The sequence below is a fragment of the Hypanus sabinus genome, chromosome 9 (genome assembly GCF_030144855.1).
Source record: "Hypanus sabinus isolate sHypSab1 chromosome 9, sHypSab1.hap1, whole genome shotgun sequence".
In the NCBI taxonomy this organism is placed as follows: domain Eukaryota; kingdom Metazoa; phylum Chordata; class Chondrichthyes; order Myliobatiformes; family Dasyatidae; genus Hypanus; species Hypanus sabinus.
Genome location: NC_082714.1, coordinates 120,607,401 through 120,629,874, shown reverse-complemented (window position 1 = coordinate 120,629,874; position 22,474 = coordinate 120,607,401). Strand labels below are relative to the sequence as shown.

General features: G+C 39.2%; 1 protein-coding gene across 3 annotated transcripts in view; it reads left to right on the top strand.

Moving 5' to 3' along the window:
* Positions 1 to 22,474, top strand: part of znf217 (zinc finger protein 217) — a 66,953-nt gene that overhangs the window by 16,689 nt on the left and 27,790 nt on the right. For 2 of the 3 annotated variants that reach the window (XM_059980476.1, XM_059980475.1), the window contains exon 2: positions 17,851 to 19,679. In XM_059980476.1, coding sequence (XP_059836459.1) covers positions 17,936 to 19,679 — 1,744 coding nt within the window. In that variant the 5' untranslated portion in view covers positions 17,851 to 17,935. Of the gene's footprint in view, positions 1 to 13,708; positions 13,806 to 17,850; positions 19,680 to 22,474 lie in introns of those variants that run through there. The other variant, XM_059980474.1, reaches the window with a different exon arrangement.

Here is a 22,474-nt window from a genome sequence, read left to right as displayed (position 1 = left end):
GTTCTTTATACTGCACATGGATCTCCCTTGTTATCAGATTAAACAAAATGCTCTTATTGTGAAAAACAGTGTACCTTCCCAATAGCTTTAATTTCTATCTATAGCTGATGATCTGGGGCTAATACAGAACATGTACCCATTGTAAATGTAGCCACGTCCTGCCGAAGGGTCTCAGCCCGAAACGTCGACAGTGCTTCTCCTTATAGATGCTGCCTGGCCTGCTGTGTTCCACCAGAATTTTGTGTGTGTTGCATGTCATATTACATACCTTTCTTGAACTATTTCAGTCCAGCTGTTAAAAGTCAAACTGAACTGCTGCATACATGTAAAAACCAAGGTTTTCTAACACAACCAGGAGAACCTAGGCTCATTGTGCAATAACATCTAAAAGGTGCATTTGCTTTACCAGGTAGGGCTGGTTGAACCTTTTCAATGAAATTGGACACTTTTGTAGGCAAAGGAAAATGTTAGAATAAAAGTTTAAGGGTAAATTGAATTTCTCAAGCACAGAAGTTATGGGGCAAACAGCTTTTATGCTGTACACACCTGATTTAGTAATTTGTATGAAATGGATGATTTTGTTTATAAATGGAAACTACTTTGCCTGAAAATCATAAACGGCCAATTTTAATACTGTATGTTAGTTTTATTAGATTCTATACATTCCATTTCATCCTCTTAGATGGGTTGAAATCATTTCTTTGTTTGCATTTTTGTGATGTGTTTCATGAACATTAGTTTACTTCACGTGCTACACTTTTGAAGTGTTTTTCCATAAGACAAACTGTTGTAAGTTATTGTTAATTATTGGAAGTCATTAATTGGATGCATTTCAGTGTCACCCTTGCCAAGTCCCTTAACATTCACTTTGTAGGGAGTAGTTTATTTCCTGATTCCCAAGTAAACTTTTTTTCTATCATCTATAAGGCCCAGTTCAGGAATGCAGTGAAATGTTCTCCAATTGTATGGATAAATGTAGCTCTAATAGCCTTCACCTTGACACCCATTCAGGACTAATCAGTCTCATTGACTCCTCATCTGGAGCTCTCAACACGTATTCCTCACCTCATTGTGGCAATGTGCATTTGTCAGAGAAACCTTACAAACCTGTAGATAACAACACACACAAGATGCTGGTGGAACGCAGCAGGCTAGGCAGCATCTATAGGAAGAAGCACTGTCGACGTTTCGGGCCAAGACCCTTCGTCAGGACCTGGAGGTAATTGCTTAGGTTACTGTAATAGCACCTGTGAAACACACTGCCTTCTTGCATTTGGGACTATAAACTAAAGCAAGGGCCCCTCCCACAATCAACAGTATTGTTATTTTGAAATAGTTCACAGTCTGTTTTTTCATCTTTTTGTCTAAATCCCTACCCAATGTTAAGTGGTGGAAAACTATGGGTTTTTAGTGACAGGATTATGATTTAAGATGGGTCACCCTCAAGCTCGAGAACACTTGGGAATTTCCACTGATATTTCATTGATGGATAACTTTTATAATGGTTGTTTAAAATATTTTGGAGATCCATTTGTATAGCAGGCGTTGAGTAGAATCATTGCAATGAAAGTAATGTTCAACAACCATTACAGAATTCGCATATGTATTCACAAGATATCCTCCATTCTTTCCATTATAATTGAGTGGATTCAAAGGACTTTTGAGATATTTACTGAAATCATGATTTTTTTTCCTCCCAGTGTCATGCTACTTAAACCCATATGAAGATATTTATTGTGTGTCATTGGATAAATAACAATTTTGAAGAAATCTGGGCAGATTCATGGAAATTGTTAATGATGCAAAAGGGATTTTCATGGCATGTTTGCCTTGGTCCTTTGTCTGTAAATGTCACAGTAATGCTGAACTGAATATTTTGTGTTTGATAGCAATTTGTTACAGATTTTTTTGTGCCTTAATTTTACAATTCCATTTCTTGATTTCAAGAAGGACTAATCGCAATTTTAATGTTGGTGGTGCAAAGTGAGGAATCTGCAATTTTTCAATCTGCATTATATTCCAGATTATGCTGACCTTTATTTACCAAACTGAGTTGATAAAGTTTGGAAACTTCTTTGTATACTCCAGTGCAACACAAGTGACCCATACATCATGGGGTTGCTCAGAATTAGGATTATTATTACTGGCATTTTGCCAGTACAAGGGATGAAAATGACTATAAATAACTAAATTAATAGTGCAAATGGTAAATGAGGTAGTATTCATGGACTGGATTGTAGCTAGAATCTCGGATAGAGATGAAAGGGTACACGAGCGAGTTGAGTGATGTCACAGCAACAACTTCACACTCAATGTCAAGACTAAAGAGTTGGTAGTGGGCTATAGGAAGGGTGAGAGGAGAGAGCACAAGGCAATCTTCAAAGAGATTAGAAGTGGAGAGAGTGAGCAATTTCAAGTTCCTGGTTGTCAAGGTCTCTGAGGATCTAACCTGGTCCCAACATAGCGGTGCAGCATGGCTCCGGCTATATTTCATTAGGAGTTTGAAGAGATTTGTTTTGTCATCCAAAACTCTCAACTTCTATAGATGTACCATGGAGTGCATTTTGACAGGCTGCAAAACTGTCTGGTGTGGTTTGGGGGGTGGCTGGGGGCTGCTACACAGGACTGAAATAAGCTATAGAAAGTTGTAAAATTAGTCAGCTCCATCTTGGGTACTAGTGTCCATCTTGAAGGAACAGTGCCTCAGAAAGGTGCTGTCCATTACGAAGGACTTTCATCACCCAGAACGTGCCCCCTTCTCGTTGTTGCTGTCAGAAAGGAGGTACAGAAGCTTGAAGGCACGCAATCAACAATTTGGGAACAGCTTCTTCATCTCTGTCATCCAATTCCTAAATGGATATTGAACCGATGAACTCTATCTCACCTTTTAAAATATAATTTCTGTGTTACACTATTATTAAGTTAACTATTTAATATACAAGTATATACTTTCTATAATTGATGTACTTACTTTTGCTTTCTATATTATCATGTATTGCATTATACTGCTGCTGCTAAGTTAAACAATTTTCATGGCACATGCTGGTGTTAATAAACCTGATTCTGATCTTAAAAATCTGATAGCAGAATGGAAAGAGGCTATTCTGAAAACGTTGAATGTGGGTCACTGAGCTTTTATACCTCCTCCCCATTGGTAACACGAAAAGGGTGTGTTCCAGATGGTGGAGGTGGATGTGACTTTCTTGGGGCATTGCCTTTTGAAGATGTCCTCAATGGCAGGGAGAGTTATACCTCTGATGCAACTGGCTGAGTCTACAACCCTCTTTAACCTATTTCAATCCTGTGCATTGGAGCCTTCATACCAGGCTGTGATGTACAGAACCACCTCCACCATACATCTGTAGACATGCAAGTCTTCGGTGACAAACTGTATCCCCTCAAACTTCAAACAATGTAGCTGGCTGCTCTGTAGTTTCCTCATGATTGTATCAATGTGTTGGCACAGAGCAGATCCTCCAAGATATTGATGCCCAGGAACCAGTATCGTGGCATTTAGCATTACACTACTATAGGGCCAGTTTAATTCTGCTCTGTTTGTAAGAAGTTTGTTCTCCCCATGACCAGATTGTTTTTTTCCAAGTACTCGAGTTTCCTCCCACATTCCAAAGACATATGGGTTAATAGCTTACTTGGTCACACCAATGTAATTGAGCAGCATGGGCTCACTGGGATGGAAGGGTCTGTTACTATCTCTAAATAGAATATAAATAGAAACTTGAAGCTGCTTAGCTGACCCTCATTGAGGGCTGGTGTGTGTTCTCCCAAGTTCCCCTTTCTGATTCCTTGGTTTTGCCGACATTGAGTGAGAGGTTGTTGCTGCAATGTCATTTAACCAGCTGATCTACCTCATTTTTTTTTCTCCCTGAGATGCAAATGCTCTCTAGTACAAGCTTCATATGTCAATGATAAATAACTGGACTCTAATTTTAAGAGTGATTTTTTTTTCTGTAAATTTCGCAAGAGTGAATTTGTTACCCACATTGCCACAATGCAGTGATCACCTATATCATTCTTATCTGATTTATTCCATTAATGTTGTGCTTTAAAACTGAGGTAACATTTCTGACAGCAATTTAAATTGTTACTGGACTTTGAAACAAGTGCTTGACCATAATGACCTGACAAGGTGTTTACCTGAAGTTAATGACCAACAACAAACAAATTAACATCCCAGTAATCTTTGCATTTAATTTCTCTAGTTTCATGGCTGCTGCGATGCATCACATAGAGCTCTGGGATTGTAATTATAAATTCTATTTTATTTTCACTGAATTCTTATACCTAACCCTAAACATTACACACACAAATACTTTATTGTCACCAAACAATTGATACTAGAGCGTACAATCATCACTGATATTTGTTTCTGCACTTTTACTCTAGCATTATCTGTTTGTGGTTACCCTACTGATGATTTTTTTAAAAAATTCCTATGTTCTTCAGTGGCTTGAAACTTGCCAGTCTATTACTGCTGTTCAAGAAAGGAGAGACAGTGTAGAGGTCTATAGTATGTTTGTTTCTGGGAGAAAATCTGCCACTCCATTATTAAATACCTACTCTTAGAACATATAAATGCATTATTTTAGATTAATTATCTGTACTAGAAAAAATGTTTGCAAATTATAAGGATTTAGTTATTACTTGGGGAAGCCAGTGGAAGGTGGTACTGTCTGAATTTTACAGAATGTAGTTGATGAGGTACCATTACCAAAGGTTGATGTTGGGAGTTCATGATGTTGAGAGCTGATGGTGCAGGACAAAACTGAAAATAAATGCCTTTTTTGGGTGCCATAAACACCAGTACAGGATGCACTGCAATTTATAGGTTTTCAATAATTTTAAAAAAACATTGTTATGTATCCAATTTAGCTGCTGTGAAGCTGGGAGGGAGAGCAAGTTGTGAAATCGTGCAGTTTGCATTTGGGTTGAGTGAGTCAGCAAAGTAACATCAGATGAAATGTGAAATAGGAAGATGAAAATTGAAAAACAATAAAAAGCTTATGTTGGAGTGTAGAAGAATTTTGGTGAGCTAATGGGGCGAATAGGTTTTCCTATAAGAATTGGTACACATTTGGTCAATGTTTGATAAGGACTCAGAAGAATGAGCAGTGATCTCATGAAATGGAAGGTCCAGAGAAGAATTGACAGAACAGATACAGTTTCCATAGATTGGAGATTTATGACTAACAAACATAGTCATTAATTCCTATCAGGGTGTGGAGGTAGGACCATTGAAATGAGCAGAAATATTTTCTTGCATGGAGTTGTAAGTCTTAAGAATTTTCTAGCCCAAAAGGTTGTGGATGCTCGCTTGGTGCTGGAATAGACAGACATTTAGACATTAAGTAAGCCAAAAGATATGGGGATTGGGTGGAAAAGAAGAGTTGAGATGCACATCAACCAAAATCTGACTGAATGGCAGAGCAAGCTTGACTGGTTTATGACTTCAACCATCTAATTAATGTTTTTGTGTAAGACAAGTTCAAAGGAACCAATCCTGGCTTGTAGAGGCAACTCTTCAATACACTTGCTTGTCATTTTAAATTTGGTTTTAAAAAGGTTTTTGTCTTTATGTGCCAATGTTCTCTATTTGCAGCAGGCTCAATTCCATTGAATTATTTTTCATCTTGCTGTTTCTACATTTGCATTGAATCACAGGGAGGACTCTTGAAAGTTGTAAGTTATTTACTGGAAAATGTATTGTAGAGGTGGATGGATGACCTATTAAAAATGCTGTTGGGCTGTGCATAGTAGTATTTAATTACAGTTTCAAAAACATTAGAATATTCTAAACAAAAGTATTAGAATATTAATTTGGAATTGCTTTGAACCCATCAGAAATCATTTGCCAGTATTTATAGATCAAAGTAATTTTTTTTCCCCAAGGGAGCTAGTGTGGAGAGGGGAGTTGTTCTGAGCTTGAGCCCATAGCTAAAGAAAATGTACATTTTTAAGTGAAGCACTTAAATCTGGGTGAGATTGTACATGATCTCTGGAAGCAACCAAAGGGATGGCATGGTAGTGTTGTGTTTACAGTACCAGCAACCCATGGTTCAATTCCTGATGCTGTCCGTAAGGAGCTTATATGTTCTCCCCTTGACTGCGTTGGGTTTCCTCTGGGTGCTCTGGTTTCCTCACACAGACCAAAGGTATCATGTTAATTGGTCATTGTAAGTTGTCTTGTGGCGACCCATTTCCTGGCGTATCCGAACCGACTCACAATTAGATAGCCTACGGGGGTTTGCGAGCACAGAGCTTTGGAGCCTCTGCGCCATGGGGGGCCGGTTGACAGAGGCTTAAAAGTGAGGCTGAAGTTTTCGAATAAAGTTTTTTCCTTCGACTGCAGTTACCGACTCCGTGTTGTAATTTTAGCGCTGCGTGTAGCATACCGCTACAGTCTCATGATTAGGCTAGGGTTAAATCAAAGTTGCTGGGTGGTGCCACTGGAAGGGCCAATTCCGTGCTGTAACTCAGTAAAAAGCAATTTGTTTTTTTTTCCTAAAATCTCATAGCCTGGAATTTGTTTAATGATACACCAAATATATTATTAATTCAACGTCTCTACTATGTCATTCAGGCATACTGCACCTGAAAATACAGGTTTAACCACTTTTTTCCCCAGATATCATGAATATGTGGGAATGTTGGATGAGGATAAGCTGTTTTACTTGTTACTCCTGTGCCATGCCAATTTAATATATAAGTATTTGTCACTGGCACTAGTGTTGCAAGGGTTTGTTAAATTGTGCAGATAGAAATGGTGGGTGATAATTTTAGGTAGATTATTTTAGAAAGAAAGCTTGTTCTGAAAGATTTCTATATTGCTATTCCATATTTAAACATGGGGGAAGGGCAGAATATCACATTTTAAGTATAGGAGGTGGGGAAGTTGGTGAAAAATGTCCAACGATCTGTGGGTAAAATTCTCCAGAAGTTACTGTAAATTACCTGAACTGCAGCCAGATTCCTGAATATTATAAACGGACTCTGAATTGTGTTGCAATGGAAAGAGGAACAAAATCCAAATTTCACTCGACTTATGAGCGAGTGTACAGGCATAAAACACATGTGAGAAGTGCACGTTTAATAAAGTTCAATATGCTATTGTCGTCTTGCAATGAGATGAAGAGGAAATGAAGTTTAGCTGTTGAGCTTCTCTCTACATATTGAAAAGTCCTTGTATTTTCAACAATTCAGAGCTTGTGTGCTGAGCCTTGCACGTTTGCAGCTTTTCTGACACTATCATGTTGCCACATGTAATGGTGTAGAATGCTAATCTTCTCGATCATGGAAATCTGTTTGACTTGATTTAGATAAAATGATTAGCACTTTATTTAGACTGTCTAGCTAGTTATAGTTGTAAACTGGAATTGAAAATGTCTGTTGTAGACGTTGTCAATTAACATCCTGGAGTTAGAATTGTCTGCAATAGTTGCACATCTGATATGGTCAGTGGCAAAGCTGTTTTCATTCTCTTGACATTCCACTACGGTCAGATAATGAATAATATCTTGAGCTAATTAAATGAAAGAATGGAAGGGCATTCACTGCCAAGTGTGGAAATATTATACTGAATGCAGAATAAATAACATTAGCTCTTTTAGTTTTCAGTGATTATCTCTGAAAGTTCATGTTTGCATATCCGTGCAATTTCCTGAAACGTTATTAGACTATCAATTATTTGGTTTCTTCATACGTTTTCAGTTATGGTGATGGTGCCCTGTGTAGTCTTTGTAATATTTTTCTTTCTTAAATCCCTTGTTTATAATCATGTATAATTTGAAGTACATAACAATGCTGTTTTTAAAATTTTGTCTTTAATCCTTTTTTAAATGTTTCTAATTTGCATTTGGCTTTTTAAAAGTTGTAATTTTGAATTGTGGAGTTGAAAGGGTTTACTACAATTTCCTCCTTCACAAATCTACAATTTCCTCAAGCTAACAATTTTAATGTTGAATAGCAGAACTGGCAGTTTGAACGTACCATTTGTCATATTGAAGAGCACTGTATATAGCAACATCACTATAGTGCCACTAACTGATCACTGTTGGTAGATCAGTTAGCTAAGCTTGTGTTTAATTATAACATGGGAATGGAAATGCTTTGAGAACTGGCATAAACGATGGCAAAATGCAGCTGATTGTTACATAACAAAATATATGATGGGAAATAACTATACTTTATCTCTTATCACATCATAAGACTTTGTGGTTCTTCCACTTTTTACTTGGGTTTGGTTCTGGCACCATATTTTATGATGAAAAATGGCGCCTGATATGGAAAATAATCTAAGAATGTAGTTTGCCCTGTGGCCAATTAATTAGACAATTCTGCACTATAGGCTTTCATTCTGACTTATTAAGTAGTCAGGCTAAACATACCACTTATAGTGGAGTGCAGAATATCAACTTTGGCTTTATATTTCTGCTAGTGATACAGCAACAGTTAAAACACAGTACAGTACTTCCTATCAATAATCACTGTGCACATTGATTCTGAGGTTGCCACATGAAGTGTGGTCATTGTTACTTCCTCTAATGTTAAATCTGTGAAAGCAATATTAGGAGCAGGCGGAAGCTGTTAATTCTTGAGCCTCTTCTGTCATCCATGGCTGGTGTGTAATCCTAATTTTAAATATCCACGTTTAACCCATATCATTTTGTTGCCTGCTTTTCTGGGCTTCGGGAACATCTTAAATCTGTTTTAGTCATTACATAGATAACAGTTGATCCTGAAGGCAAACTTTCTTGCAGATTTTCCATCTGTAGAAACATTTGTAGAAACTTTTTTTTTGGTTTCCACTTTGGATTTACAAGAGTAGCTGATCTACTGCTAAAGAGGTATATTTTAATATGCATCACAGAAAAGTTGTTTTTAAATTACATGGAGAACTGCACAATGCTTTTTCAGTATTGATAATTGGTTGTTCAGCTACTTTAATTTAGAGATTATTGCCACTACCATTTTGTTAAATATATGGAATATTTTACAATGGTTGATAACTTGTGTGTAGGCTTGCCAGTTTTGTTATCCTGGTTGGCACAGAAAACACACTAGGTTTTCCCAGTGGTCTGACGTATGTTGTCAGTTTGCCAGGGAGTTGCTACTAACATGAGAAATCTAGTGCTTTCAGGTTTACTGCTGGTTTGCTTGTTGCAAACCTGATACTTTACAAGATCCTAATATGAATGGCTTTATCATCTCAGTGTCTAGCTGGATAACGTGGAATGTTGCATGTATCCAGGTAGAGGTTATGAAAATGCCTGGGCATCAACGGTGTGCTCAAACACTAAAGCTGACCGTAGGTTTTAGAGTGCAAACACAAGGAAATCTGCAGATGTTGGAAATTCAAGCAACACAAACAAAATGCTGCTGGAACGCAGCAGGCCAGGCAGCATCTATAGGAAGAAGCAAAGTTGATGTTTCTGGCTGAGACCCTTCATCAGGACTCACTTAAAGAAAAGATAGTAAGAGATTTGAATGTAGGAGGGGGAGGGGGAAATCTGAAATGATAGGAGAAGACCGGAGGGGGAGGGGGTGAAGCTGAGAGCTGGAAAGTTGATTGGCAAAAGGGATACACAGCTAGAGAAGGGAAAAGGTCATGGGACGGGAGGCCTAGGGAGAAAGAAAGGGGGCGGGGAGCAATTGTGAGAGGGACAAAGAGAGGAAAAAAAGGTGGGGGGGAATGGTTTTTATTTCATTTTTTGCAGGGCTCTCAGAGTATTGATCTTTTGCAACATACAAAGTGCTAGAGAAGCTCAGCATTTTTCAGAAAGAAGGGCCTTGCCCGAAACAGTGACTGTTGACTCTTTTTCTGCAGATGCTGCCTGGTCTGCTGAGTTCCTCCAGCAATTTGTATGTGTTGCTCTGGATTTACAGCATCTGCAGATTTTCTCATGTATTAATCTTTTAGTGATTTAGTCCAGTTGCATATGTGGTCAAATTAAACACCAAAATGCAAATATCAAGTAGTATGCAGATTGAGAAATAAAATGCCAGAAGAGTACTTAGCAAATCTAACAAGTACTCTTTGAAACATTTCTTGGAAAAGGATATTATTTCGTGGAAACTAAAATGACAGTATTTTCTTGTCTTTAGAAATTATTACTTATTTCTGATTTAGTGCTGAAGTAGACCTTCTGTACAAAATTATGCCATCACCATACATTTAAACCTATGTTGGGAAAGGATGGATATGTTTTACCAGATGCAAGATGTACTCTGGAGCAAAAACAGTGACTTATAAAGAAACTATTTTTAAGTACAGCACCAAAATGTTACAAGAAAATAATAATGGACTGTGTATAAACTTGGCACATCCATAAGGACTACCTGCTGTACAAAGAACTTTGTGTGCAGTTAGGTTCCAACAGTACCAGCACAAATAAATCAAGAAATACTCCTGTAATGTGTCTTTTTTTCCCCCTCAGCAGTCATGTTTGTTGCCACTGTAGAACAGTACACTGGTTTAAAACTAATGTCTGATTTATTTTGCCACCAAAACTATTTTGGTATTTTGTCATATTCACTCAAAGCTTCATTTTGCAACACATAAACGATGAGATTCTGTGGAACCTTGATTGTTGCAAGAACATTGATAGAAAATTTCTGTTTTTGGAAACCAGTAATAATATTTTTTGAAGGATTTTTGAAAGTGTTAATGTTATTGTAGTGGGATATTTGTGTGGGTTCTTTGCCTGAGTGAAGTTATTTGCAAGAGAAACAATGTTTTGAATCGGGGACCCAATGATTACGGAGTATTTCAGTTGCTATTGAGGGTTAAAATTATTGGGAAAAGACTTTAAGCGCGTATTTTCTGAGTGGAAGCTTGGCATCTAGAGAAACTATTCAGCTTAATTTTTTTGCAGCTTTAATACAGCCTATGAAGGATGGGAATTCTGAGAATATTTTCTGGATGTTGACTGGCAGTTTCCATTAATTTTAAAAACATTCATAAATGTTTTCAAACTGGTATTTGTGTTGTGCATCATTTTCTTATTGTAACAACATTATGACATTATACCAGGACAACCACCAGGTCTAGCTACCTATGAATTTTTGAAGTGGTTAACTCGATTGCAAAATTCCTGACCACCACGTGCCAAACAACACAAAGTACATTCTACATTTAAGCAATTTGTTGCTCTTGATAATGTTGATCCAACTTTAAATGACAGCGATTTCCAGAGAGCCATTGGCTTACTAGTACTTGTGCTGACAAATTCAAATTCGAGATTGTTTGTTATATTCTGTAAATGAGGAAAAAAATAATTGCTACTCAGGTTGGATGCAGCACAAAAAAAACAGTAGCAATAGAACCACATGACGTAAATGCATTGATTGTGTGTCCATAAAGTGAAGCTAGGTTTTGAGTAAGGTGATTGATGGGGCATATTAAAGCAATGGTGGAGTTGGTGGTTTTGAGCAAACTCACTGCTTGAGGAAAGTCTCTGGGTCCTGAGGTGGATGCTGTGTAGCTTTTTTTTCCTGATTTGGAGTGGGACAAACAGTCCATGAACAGGGCCAGTCTGGGATCCTTCGTGATGTCACTGACTCTTTTCTCTATGGTGGGTCGGTCTGGTGCCAGTGATGCATTAGGCAATCTTGACTAACCGTTGAAGAGCTTTCCTGTCCACTGTAGTGAAGTTCCTGTGCCATGCAGCGATGCAAGTTGTTAGTGCACCTGTAGGAAGGCGCAACTATGGATGTGTAAAGTCCAGCTTCCTCAGATAGAAGAGGTGTTGGGGAGTTTTCTTGACAATGTGGGATGAGTTTTGACATCATGAGAGTGTGAGTGTGTGTGTGTTCGTTCAGTTCTCCTGAAGTCAAAAACCATCTCCTTTGTCATGCTGACATTGAGGGAGCCATTATTTGCTTGACACTAGCCTCAAGCTCTTCTAGCTCCTCTCTGTAAGCTGTCTCATCGTTGTTGATAAAACCTGCCATTGTTGTGTTACCGGTGATCTTGATGTTATTGCTGAGGTGTCTGGCCTTGTCACGTGCAGTGGAGTGTACAGACACAGGCTCAGCACTCGGCCTTGGGGGAGGGAGATGCATCTGTGTTGAAGATGATGGGGAGGGAGTAGTGGTTGTGCATCCTGACTCAGGTCTGTTTGTTAGGAAGTCCAAAATCCACTTACAGAAGGGTGTGTTGAGACCAAGGAGGAGGGGTTTGTTCACTAAGGTCCATGGGACACCAGGGTTTAATGCTGACCTGCAAACCAGAAACAGCATTCTGACTTGAGTTCTTGTGTCAGGCCAGCTGCATGACAGATGCTATGGCATCTCATACAGTGGTTCTAGCAGTAGGCATATTGGTGATTGCTTAGCTTCACTCGTCTGACACTGAGCTGTTCCCACTAAGCTAGATTCTCAAGGATGCTTCATCTCATGTTCTGTATTTATTGCTTATTATTAATATTACTACTTTTTTAGTTGTGTTTTTCTCCCATTGCTGGTTGTCTGCCCTGTTGGGATTAGTCTTTCATTCATTTTATTGTGTTTCTTGATGCCCACAAGAAAAGAAATCCCTAAGGGTTGGTTATATGCAGAGACATGTATGTACTTTAATAGTAAACTTACTTTGAAACTTGGAGTTTCCAATAGGGCAAGAATGGGGTTTTCAATATGTGCCAATATCAACCATTCAAAATGCCAAATGATGATTCGTGCCAGTGCCACAATTATTTGCTGCCAATCTGTACTCAGACGAGCTCTCTGCAGTGTGATCTTGCAGTTGTTTCTGGGTCATTGCAAAAATCATGCCAAGTTGGATTTTAAATGTGGCTGAACAGATTCTACTGAACTAGCTAGCCACCAAGTATACAGATAGCCTTTAATCTTGATTGAATGGTGAAGGTGTGGGTTGCATGCTGTGTGGGAGATTAAAGTTTTACTGGAGGCAAGGCCATCAAAGGTTAAGGTTGAGCAAGTCCACAGTTGCAAAAGTTACTGTGATGAATTACTCTGCTGTTAAAGGATCCATGGTAGTTTGGTTCTGAGGTAATACAAATTGCAAGTTGTGCAAGGAAGTAGTTGGAGTTGCTTTGTTTCATTCTCAATCACTGAGTAATAATATGCACATTTCCCTTCTGCACACACTCACACTCCTCAACCACCCCTGGCATCTTCCCCTTCCTTTCCTGAAGCATTCAACTGTTAATTCACTTCCATTGCCGCTGTCTGACCTGAGTTCCTACAGTATTTTGAGTATGTTCCTCTAGATTTCCAGCAACTGCTGAATCCCAAGTCAGAAAATCTCCAGAAGCTGAAAATCCAAGGAACGCACAGAAAATGCTGGAGAAACTCTGCGGGACAGGCTTCGTCTATGGGGGTGGGGTGGGGGGAAGTAAGCAGTCGTTGTTTCGGGTCGAGACCCATCATCAGGACTCCTGCAGAATTCCTTGTGTTAATGATAATGTTGAGTACAGTTTACCTGTATAATCTGAAATATTTGTCTCTCCACAAATAAGTTGATTTTTAACACATTAATTTGCTTTTCATTACAAATTAAAATAACTGTCTTGTTAGTATACAGTACATTGAACGGTTGTGTGTGTGTATGTATGTATATGCGTGTGTGTGTATATATATATAAATAATATTTAAATCAGACTATTTTCCTGTGTCAAATACGTTAACACTTCTGCTTTCCAGATTCAGTGGTCTGAATCGAACTGACTGACAACAGCCATACTCTTGAGGTGTGCCAGCTGTGTGTTGTTCAGACCTCTTGGACGTGTGTAAGTGCTTGGCCCAATCAAGAAGCCTGAAATGAATTGGAGGTTAGATCCCACTGCTCTTGATCTCATCTTACTGCTGGATTGTCCATCTCACCCCAGCAGTGGAGCACTAGCACTTGTATAACAACCTTAATTTCCATTGGGTGGTGGTGAACTTACTCCGCTTCATACTTTGCAGGGTTAGACTTTTTTTTAGTATCTTTAGTTGCGCCCCAGTTTTGTACCTTTTTTTAAAAAAAACCATTGTTGGAATGTTTAAACATTTTATATTATCAATAACACTTAAGAATAGTTCAAAAGGCATTAACACCATCAGAGGGTACTGGGAATGTTGTCTAAGCAATTGTACACTTGGAGCTTGTTCCAACCGGACAGTATCCTGGATACAGTACAAACTTACCTAGTTCATAATCACCTTTTTTTTCTGGGATATTTACACCGATCCAGTCCTTTACATTTGCATTTGATTGTTGGCGGGGTGAGGGTGGGTGGCTGGTGTCCGTGCTGACAGTGGTGTATTTTTCACTTAAACAAGGCTATGAAATTGTCCATTTTGCTGAAACTCATTTTAAACTGAAATAAACACTGGAAGTTGCTAAGTTGAAGAAAGCTTTGGTTATTCCCCCCCTTGATGAAGTGCTTTGTCATACAGTGTCACCAAGTGGCAGTATTTGGAAACTGCAAATGCTGGGCATTGTTTTATTTTTACAAAGTAGCCATATAAAATCTGATAGCTTTACTTTCACCCTTGCTCACTTGGCCTTCCTCTCACCCACATGCACAGCTCCCTCTGGCCTCTATAATAGCTTTGCCTGACATATTTCATTGTAAACTCTGGATATAGCATTGGTCTTCATTTTTATTTCTTATGTCTCACTGCTGCAAACAGACCTTGTATTGCCTTTATCAGCAGGTTTATTGATGAATGTGGATGGTGTCCTTGTTGGTAACTTAAACCATCAGCTTGTTTATGGTCATTGGCCACTGTAGCACCTCTGGCTTTTCGGTGCAGATACAATTACAAAGTTTAAACTGTTTTTGGATAAGGATTTGGATGGAGGGACGTAGAGAGATGCAGGTCTAATGTAACAGTGCAATTACTGTAGATCTGCATTACAGTTGGCATGGATGAGGTGGTTGAAAATGTACGTCTCTGTGATTCCTCTGGCTCTGAAGAAGGATTCTATATGAATAGTTTTCACATTGCTGTTTGCATTCATTTGCCTGTCTTCCCATGTCTGCCAATTCATCTACTCCAATATTCAATGTTATTTTACAAAAATTATTTTCCACTTCAAAACACCTCGACCCCATTCTTTTTTGTATTCAGAATATCAAGTTCTGTCTATCACTCTACATAGTAACACTTTTCCTGCAAGTTCTGGAGGTGTGATGTCACATCACTTCCTGTGACTTCTTTTCAGGACCACAAGTGTGAGCAGGCAATTGGTGGTTGGTGGGGAGAGGTGGTAGAGGTGAGGTGACTTGGAGAATGAAATAAAAAAGAAGTGACTGAGAAGAAGGCTGGAATGTTAAACTAACGTTGATGTTGGGCAGAGGACTTAAGAATAGCTGAGTGGACATGTTGGGTTGATACTGAAAAGGCTAACTGAATTTGAATTCAGAATGCTGTAAATTGCTAATCAAAAGATCAAGTGCTGTTCCTAAGGTGTACTGTTGCTTGTCAAATTTCTATCAGTTTTAAAATCGTTTTGGTTTTAAAATCGTTTTGGACTCCCATGTCTATAAAAGGACATGCTGGCATTGAAGAGGGTCTAAAGGAAGTTTGCATGAATGATTCCTGGAATGAGAGGTTTAATGTATGAGGAGTGTTTGTCTCTGCAGTTCAGCAGAATGAAGGGGAGGATCTCATTGAAATCTCGTGAATATTGAAAGGCCTAGTTAGAGTGGATATCCAGAGATGTTTCCAATAGTGGGAGTGTCTCGGACCAGAAGTCATATTCTCAGAATAGAAGGATATCCATTTAGAATAGAGTTGAGGAATTTCTTTATCCAGAGGTCAGTGAATCTGTGGGATTCATTGCCACAAACTGTTGTGGAGGCAAAGTCATTGAGTATATTTAATGCAGAGGTTGATACTTAATTAGTAGGGGCGTCAAAAGTTATGGGAAGAAGACAGGAAAATGGGGCTGAGAGAGAAAATAAATTCACCATGAGCAGATGGAGCTGACTTAATGGGCAGAATGGTCCAATTCTGCTCCTGTGGCTTAAGGCCTTAACGAAGGGTCATTGACTTTTGCTCTCAATAGATGTTGCCTGGTCTGCAAAGTGGAACGTAAATGTCTCAAAACGTAGCTAATTTTTAGTTCCTGGCAATGTGTTTGGAAGTTGATGAAAATGTCATGATAATATTTGTCCTGGAATGAGAAAAGGATTTTTATGGCAAGTTTTGTAAATGTCTATCAGTTACACACGTACACAATGCTGGATAAACTCAGCAGGCCAGGCAGCATCTGTGGAAATGCAGGTAGTCCCTGAGTTACAAATGTCTGACTTACGGACAACTCGTACTTACGAACCGAGGAAGGAGAACGCCGTCCGCCATTTTAAGTCATTGCCATTGACATTGTTTAGCTTTGTATTAGGCTTCAATTTTTCTTAGTAAGATTCACCCTGACCCTGGCCCCTACCCCCATTCCAGTCGGCTGGTGGCACAGTGAGATCAGCGAGTTCGATCCAGTGACAGACTGCTCCTGTGCCAGTTTGATGTTGATCCAGTGACTCCTGTACCATCCGTGCTGGGTTGATGTCAAGCTCGCAACTCGACCTCGTAAAAATAACACTGCCACCTCCAGTTTTAATACCCATGCAGAATATTGTGGAGGATCAAATACCCAAACCCAGCACAGCCCCCATTTGTTCCATTTAGCCTTCTTGGTGCGGTGGTCCTTAGGACCCAGCGAACCTCGGGAGCCGGCGGAGCTCGGGGCCCGCCACCCGCAGTGTTTCTGTTCCACTGGCGGGAAGCGATTGCGATTGAAAATAAGTGGAAATAATAAAACATTTGGAAAGAGGTGAAACGCCATTGGTCATTGGAAAAGCGTTAGGCTATAGTTGGTCAACGATTGGAACAATTATAAAAGATAACGGATAAAATGAGAATAATGGAGCATGTGAAACGCCCTGACCAGATGAAAGCTACAATTGGAATACATACGTTTCCTAAGTGTTTTATATGCATAGAAAGGTAAAATATATACTATATACAAAGACAAACGTTTGACAAACTGACACTAAATAATATCAGATGTAATTGTTCCGACTTCCATACAAATCCGACTTAAAGGCGGACTCAGGAATGGAACTCGTACGTAACCCAGGGACTGCTTGTAGTCAACATTTCAAACTTTATCAGGACTGGAAAGGAAAGGAGATGTCCTCCTTCCCCTACTCCTAGCTTCTTAGTCTGACAAGTTAGAAGGTGATGGGTGAGTCCAGCTGTGTGCAGGAGGGGAGTGAAGTAAGAAGTGGAAAGGTCAAGGGCTGGAGAAGGAATCTGTCGGGAGAGGAGAATGGATCATGGGAGAAAGGGAAGGAGGACCAGTTCATGTCTTTTTGTTAGTTTTTTTGCTAAATTACTATACTACTACAATAATGTCTCTGGTGCAATACAACTTTTGACAGGTTTCTGCATTGGAAACCATATAGATGCAGTGGGAGGGGGTGTTGGTTTTGATTTGCATTTGGAGTTTATTGCTGCATTAGCACTTCAGTTGAAAGATACATTTGAGCTCACTGTTCAATCTGTAAAAATGGAGACAGATTATCAAGTCTGTCACAGAAATGAATGTTGACCAAATTCTGTGATGAGCTAGCCTCCATTTTAAAAAGCAACTTTACTCAGATTTTATTATCTATGCTGTGTTCCTGACATTTTTTATATTGCAGTAGAAAGCATTTCTGTGTATATGAAAAGTACAATTGTTTTGATATGATTAGAAAAAGTAGTTCTAAAGTTTTATTTCCCCCCTTTTCTAAAGCAATAAAGCATGATTGTTAAGCAATGTACAATGTAACGAGTGATAATTTTGATGCAGTTTCTGAATGTTCTGTGTTCTGCTTTCAGCAATTGAAACGTCTGCAAGGAAACAGGGAAAAGTAAGTGCGTGAGCTTAAATCAAAGCTCTAAGGCTTTGTATTGCCTCAATGTGATGAGAGTACAATATCAAGACGACCAGGAAAGACCATCTGAAGAAGAGCTTATGCCTTGGTTTACTGACCAACCGCATGAATTTGTGGTGAAGCCAACTGAGAGCACGATAATGAAAACATCTGGCGTTAAAGATGACGTGAGCTCAACGCTTGATTTTTCAGATGCAAAAAATTCATTTGAACACCACTGCTCAATTTGTGATCAATACTTCCCTTTTAGTAATGTTTTGGCACAGCATATGAGCATGCATACAACTAAAAAGCCATTTGAACATCCCTTCTGTGACCGTAAAGCTTCTCAGAAAGCCCATTTGAAAATTCACCTTCGAAAGCACAAACTAGACCATTTACAACAGGGGAAAAAAACTGGAAGGAGTAAGACCAATTTGTCGCCTATAAGTTTTGATATCACAAATACAATGTCTGATGGTATCACTCCCAATGACCCAGATGTGACTGAGATTAATGTTAAACCAGTAAATGGTGTTACTCTGTCCCTTGAGAGCTTGGAAGGAAAGGTAATCCAAGCTGATGAGTGCCCACCATGTATGTTCTGTAATAAAGGCTTTCAACACTTAGAAGACCTCCAGCACCACGTGCTAATTCAGCACAAGCCCACACTCTGCGAGCCAACAGTCCTCCGAGTTGAGGAAGGCTTGAGCCCTGTTGAAGAGGGGCCCATTGCTATAAGCTCGCCGGAGCAAGAGGCAAATGATGACAGTGAGCTGAGTTGTAAAGTTTGTGGACTGTCCTGTGAGAGTGTTTTGAATCTGGAAACTCACATGAGGAAACACAAGGATTCGTTCACCTATGGCTGTAATGTATGTGGCCGGCGTTTTAAAGAGCCTTGGTTTCTGAAGAACCACATGCGGACCCATTCGAGTAAAGCCAGGGGGAAATCTCAGCAGGACTTGGAAGGTCCTGCGACGATCAATAACGTTGCTATGCAGGAACAAATATTGGGAAATTTTGTTTCTCCTTATAAAATGTGTATGGTATGTGGGTTTCTTTTCCCTAACAAAGACAGCTTAAAGGAACATAGCAAAGTTCACAACAAAGATTTGACTGATCAAATGGATGATTACTCCTTACAAAAGGAACTTGTAGTGTCACAGGAAGGATTCCTACAGATGCTGAACCTAAGTCCTTTCTCGTCACAAAGTTGCAACAAATCTGTGAAACTGGGAAAATGGATTCCTGAGCTTGACGCTTTCAATACCTATCAGGCTTGGCAGCTGGCCACCAAGGGGAAAGTGGCAGTAGGCCGAGAGAATGTCAAAGATCCAGGGCAAATAGCAAACTCGGAAAATGAGGAGGAGTCCTCTGACAAAGAGGAATCCAGTGAGCAGTGGGCCATAGATAAAAGCAATCATGGTACGACCTTTGAGAACCTGGAAAAGTCCAAGATCAAACACAACAGTGTCGGTCAGAATGGGTCTCCTCCAACGGGAGAAGTGGATGTTGATCCAAAATTAACTCAGAACAAGCATAAACCAACCAACTGCGCGGTGTGTGGAAAGATTTTTAGAACATATCATCAATTGGTGCTGCACTCCAGAGTGCACAGGAAAGGCAGGAAAAGTGTGGAGACGCCACCAACTTCAGCTGATGGCAGTGAACCTGGCAGTCAGCCCATAGACTCTATCACAGCAACAGAAGATCGCAGTCCAGGGACCGATAAGCCCGAGGAGGGCTCTGAAGAGGGTTCGGAAGATGGAGTGCTAGGTGAAGGTCTGTCATCAGGTATGTGGTTATAAGCCCATTGGACATTGGTTTCTTGTTTATCTTCTGTTGTAAACAATTTCTAAAAACTTTTAAGTCACTTGGTCATGGACACAATCAATGTAAACATTTGCCGCAGTCCCTCTAAGGTTTTGTTTTGGTATTGCTTTTGTCAAATGCTTTAAAAACTTAAAAATTGCCTGACCCTTTCCCATAAGTGTCAGGATAAGGAATGGGACTAGAAGTTCTAGATCAACTTTGGAGATTGCAAAATAGCAAGGTAATGGTACGTTCAGTGCTACTGGAGCTTGAGTGTAGAGCATTAAAAAGTAAAATAAACAAGGCAGTGAACTCACGGGATAGGGACAGGTGTGTATTGTGTATGGATAAGAGGGATGAAGGTAAAGATTGGAGTAGGTCAGTTGATGAAGTTGAGAATATTGAATCAGTGTCCTTTTATGGGAATGAGTCACTTCTACAGTAACTTGTAATCAGGGTATGGAGGGTCACTTGGAGGTTCTGTGCCTTGGGTGGAGAGTAAAGGTGATGTTGCCAAAGTAACTGTTGAAATCAGTAATAAAATAACTGGGCCCAGAACACAAGCACTCGCAGCACTTGGGCATTCTTTTTGTTTTACTATTGCATGAGGAGAACATCGACGGCGTTCTCCCACACTATTCTGGTCTGAACAGAAAGCTGCTGTTTTTTTTATACAGAACTAACTTGTCAGTTATGAATTTTGATCATTGTAGATTGTTTGAATTCCTTCCTCGCAAGATCAATCGCCATTCATAGTAGAGGTGTCAATCGAAACCTTGAGCTTTCTTGACGTTAGTAAAGACAACAGAGCATTAGTTATTGCGTCTGTTTCACAGCTGTCCATTACTCTTACCTCATCTCTCTCAGAAACCCTCCCACTGCATTGTGCAATGCCTCAGTGCCTTAGGAAGACCTTTCTGGAAAATTCTCACTACAGAGACCGCACTTGTCTGGTTGGAGTGCACACTGCCACAGTAAACCCAGCCTATCTCATCTATAGTAAGCAAAGATGTCTCAGGCTGCCTCACTTCAAAGGCCTCGCTCAACTAAAACTGCCCCAGGCTTTCCTACCCTTGCTGCAACTTTCAGGGTCTGGGGGAGTGGGGCAATGGGCAGGTCATGGGCTCATTGAGTTGAGGATCTCATGATACATTGAGTGGGTATCAATGAGTCAATGCTGCCTGTGATTAATAGGTGTGTATGGAAAGTTGAAGTGGGTGATTAGGCCCTTGGTATTGAGCAAAGCCTTCATCTTGGAGAGGGCTCTTGGGGTGTAGAGTGGATAGAGGAAAACAAGATATTAGTTGTACAAAAATATTCTTTGCTTATCAGATGCACCAAATATTTGATGCAGAGTGGAGCAGGTTATGCTGGAAAGTGAAAATCAAGAATACCTGCACGTGCTGGAAATTTGAAATAAAACAAAATTCTGGAAGTGCTCAACAGGTCAGACAACTGTAGAAAGAGAGTTCAGATTTTCAAATCACTGCTGCCTGAGATCATTTTCTGAACATGTGATGCGAAATACCCAAATTCTAGATTCAACAAACATACTATTGAAATAGTGTTTACATGAAAAAAATAATTGTTAATGGAGTTATTGCCAAAAATTTTAAAATATAAATTTTGTGATTAAATTTCTAGGTCATGGTTTCTTAACGGAAATGTCCTATCTAGTTCTCTTGGATCATTGCATGAATTAAAGGAGACAACACATGGAACTTGCTTACTGTATTATCTTGTATGTGAAAGGATCAGTTCTTGGGCTACACATGTTTTATTTAAGTGGTTGTTACACTTGAGCCCCATTCTACTAGCACCTGTTTTAGAGCAGTTTCTTTTAAGCATTTTTAGGACATGTTGTGCTTTTTAATGTTCAGCTAAACTTCAATAAAATTCAAGCCCCACTGAATGAATAAAATAAATCATCGTCCATTACAGATTTTAATTGTTTTTTAAAAAGTAAATTAAGCTTCCTTAATAATAACCCAAATTGTCAAAGACACTAAGGGAAGAGAAGACAAAATTATCTATTACAGAACATTTTTGCAGATCAATTGCAAATGCTCGAACTGCACACGGAAGTATCATTACTGCTTCTATTAATGGCATATCCCCATTTAAACTGAATAGTACAGTGTGTTATTTTGATATCTTTTGAAATATAAGAATTACATGAAAGCACATAGGCAGTTCTCTCAATTGCCTTGAACATGTTACAGATTAACAAGTCAACCTAGTGAGTAAGATGTGTAATTTTTTCACTTTTGGCTCCACAAATATGCACACAAGGTCTGTATTACGGAGTTTCCTACCTGGTGCTTATTGGAAGAAAGGACTGAATAAATGAATCTGAAAGCAATGCAAATATCTTTACCCCCTTGCTTTCATCTCTTTGCTAGTGAAGGGAAATTTTGTTTTGGGATAGAAATTGTCAAGTTGAGCTACCTTTTCTGTATGACTACTGTATAAATTGTTCATAATGTAAAATTGTTCCTCATTTTAGAACTTCAGAAAATCTAATTGCGTTCATGTGGCAGTATGAGATGAGTGTAATGTAATCATCTCCAATATGCCTTTTTAAAAAAATAGCTTCCGTGGCACAGAATGCCAAACAATATGTCAGCTTTAAACAAAACAATGGTGCACTGTGCTACATGACTGTAGTTTGAATAATTACCTGTATCTGTGTAACATTACTCTTGATAGCCCACTGCTTGGATTGAATGAACTGTTTAGAATTGACTTGAATTTTATTACTAATATTATTGACCAAC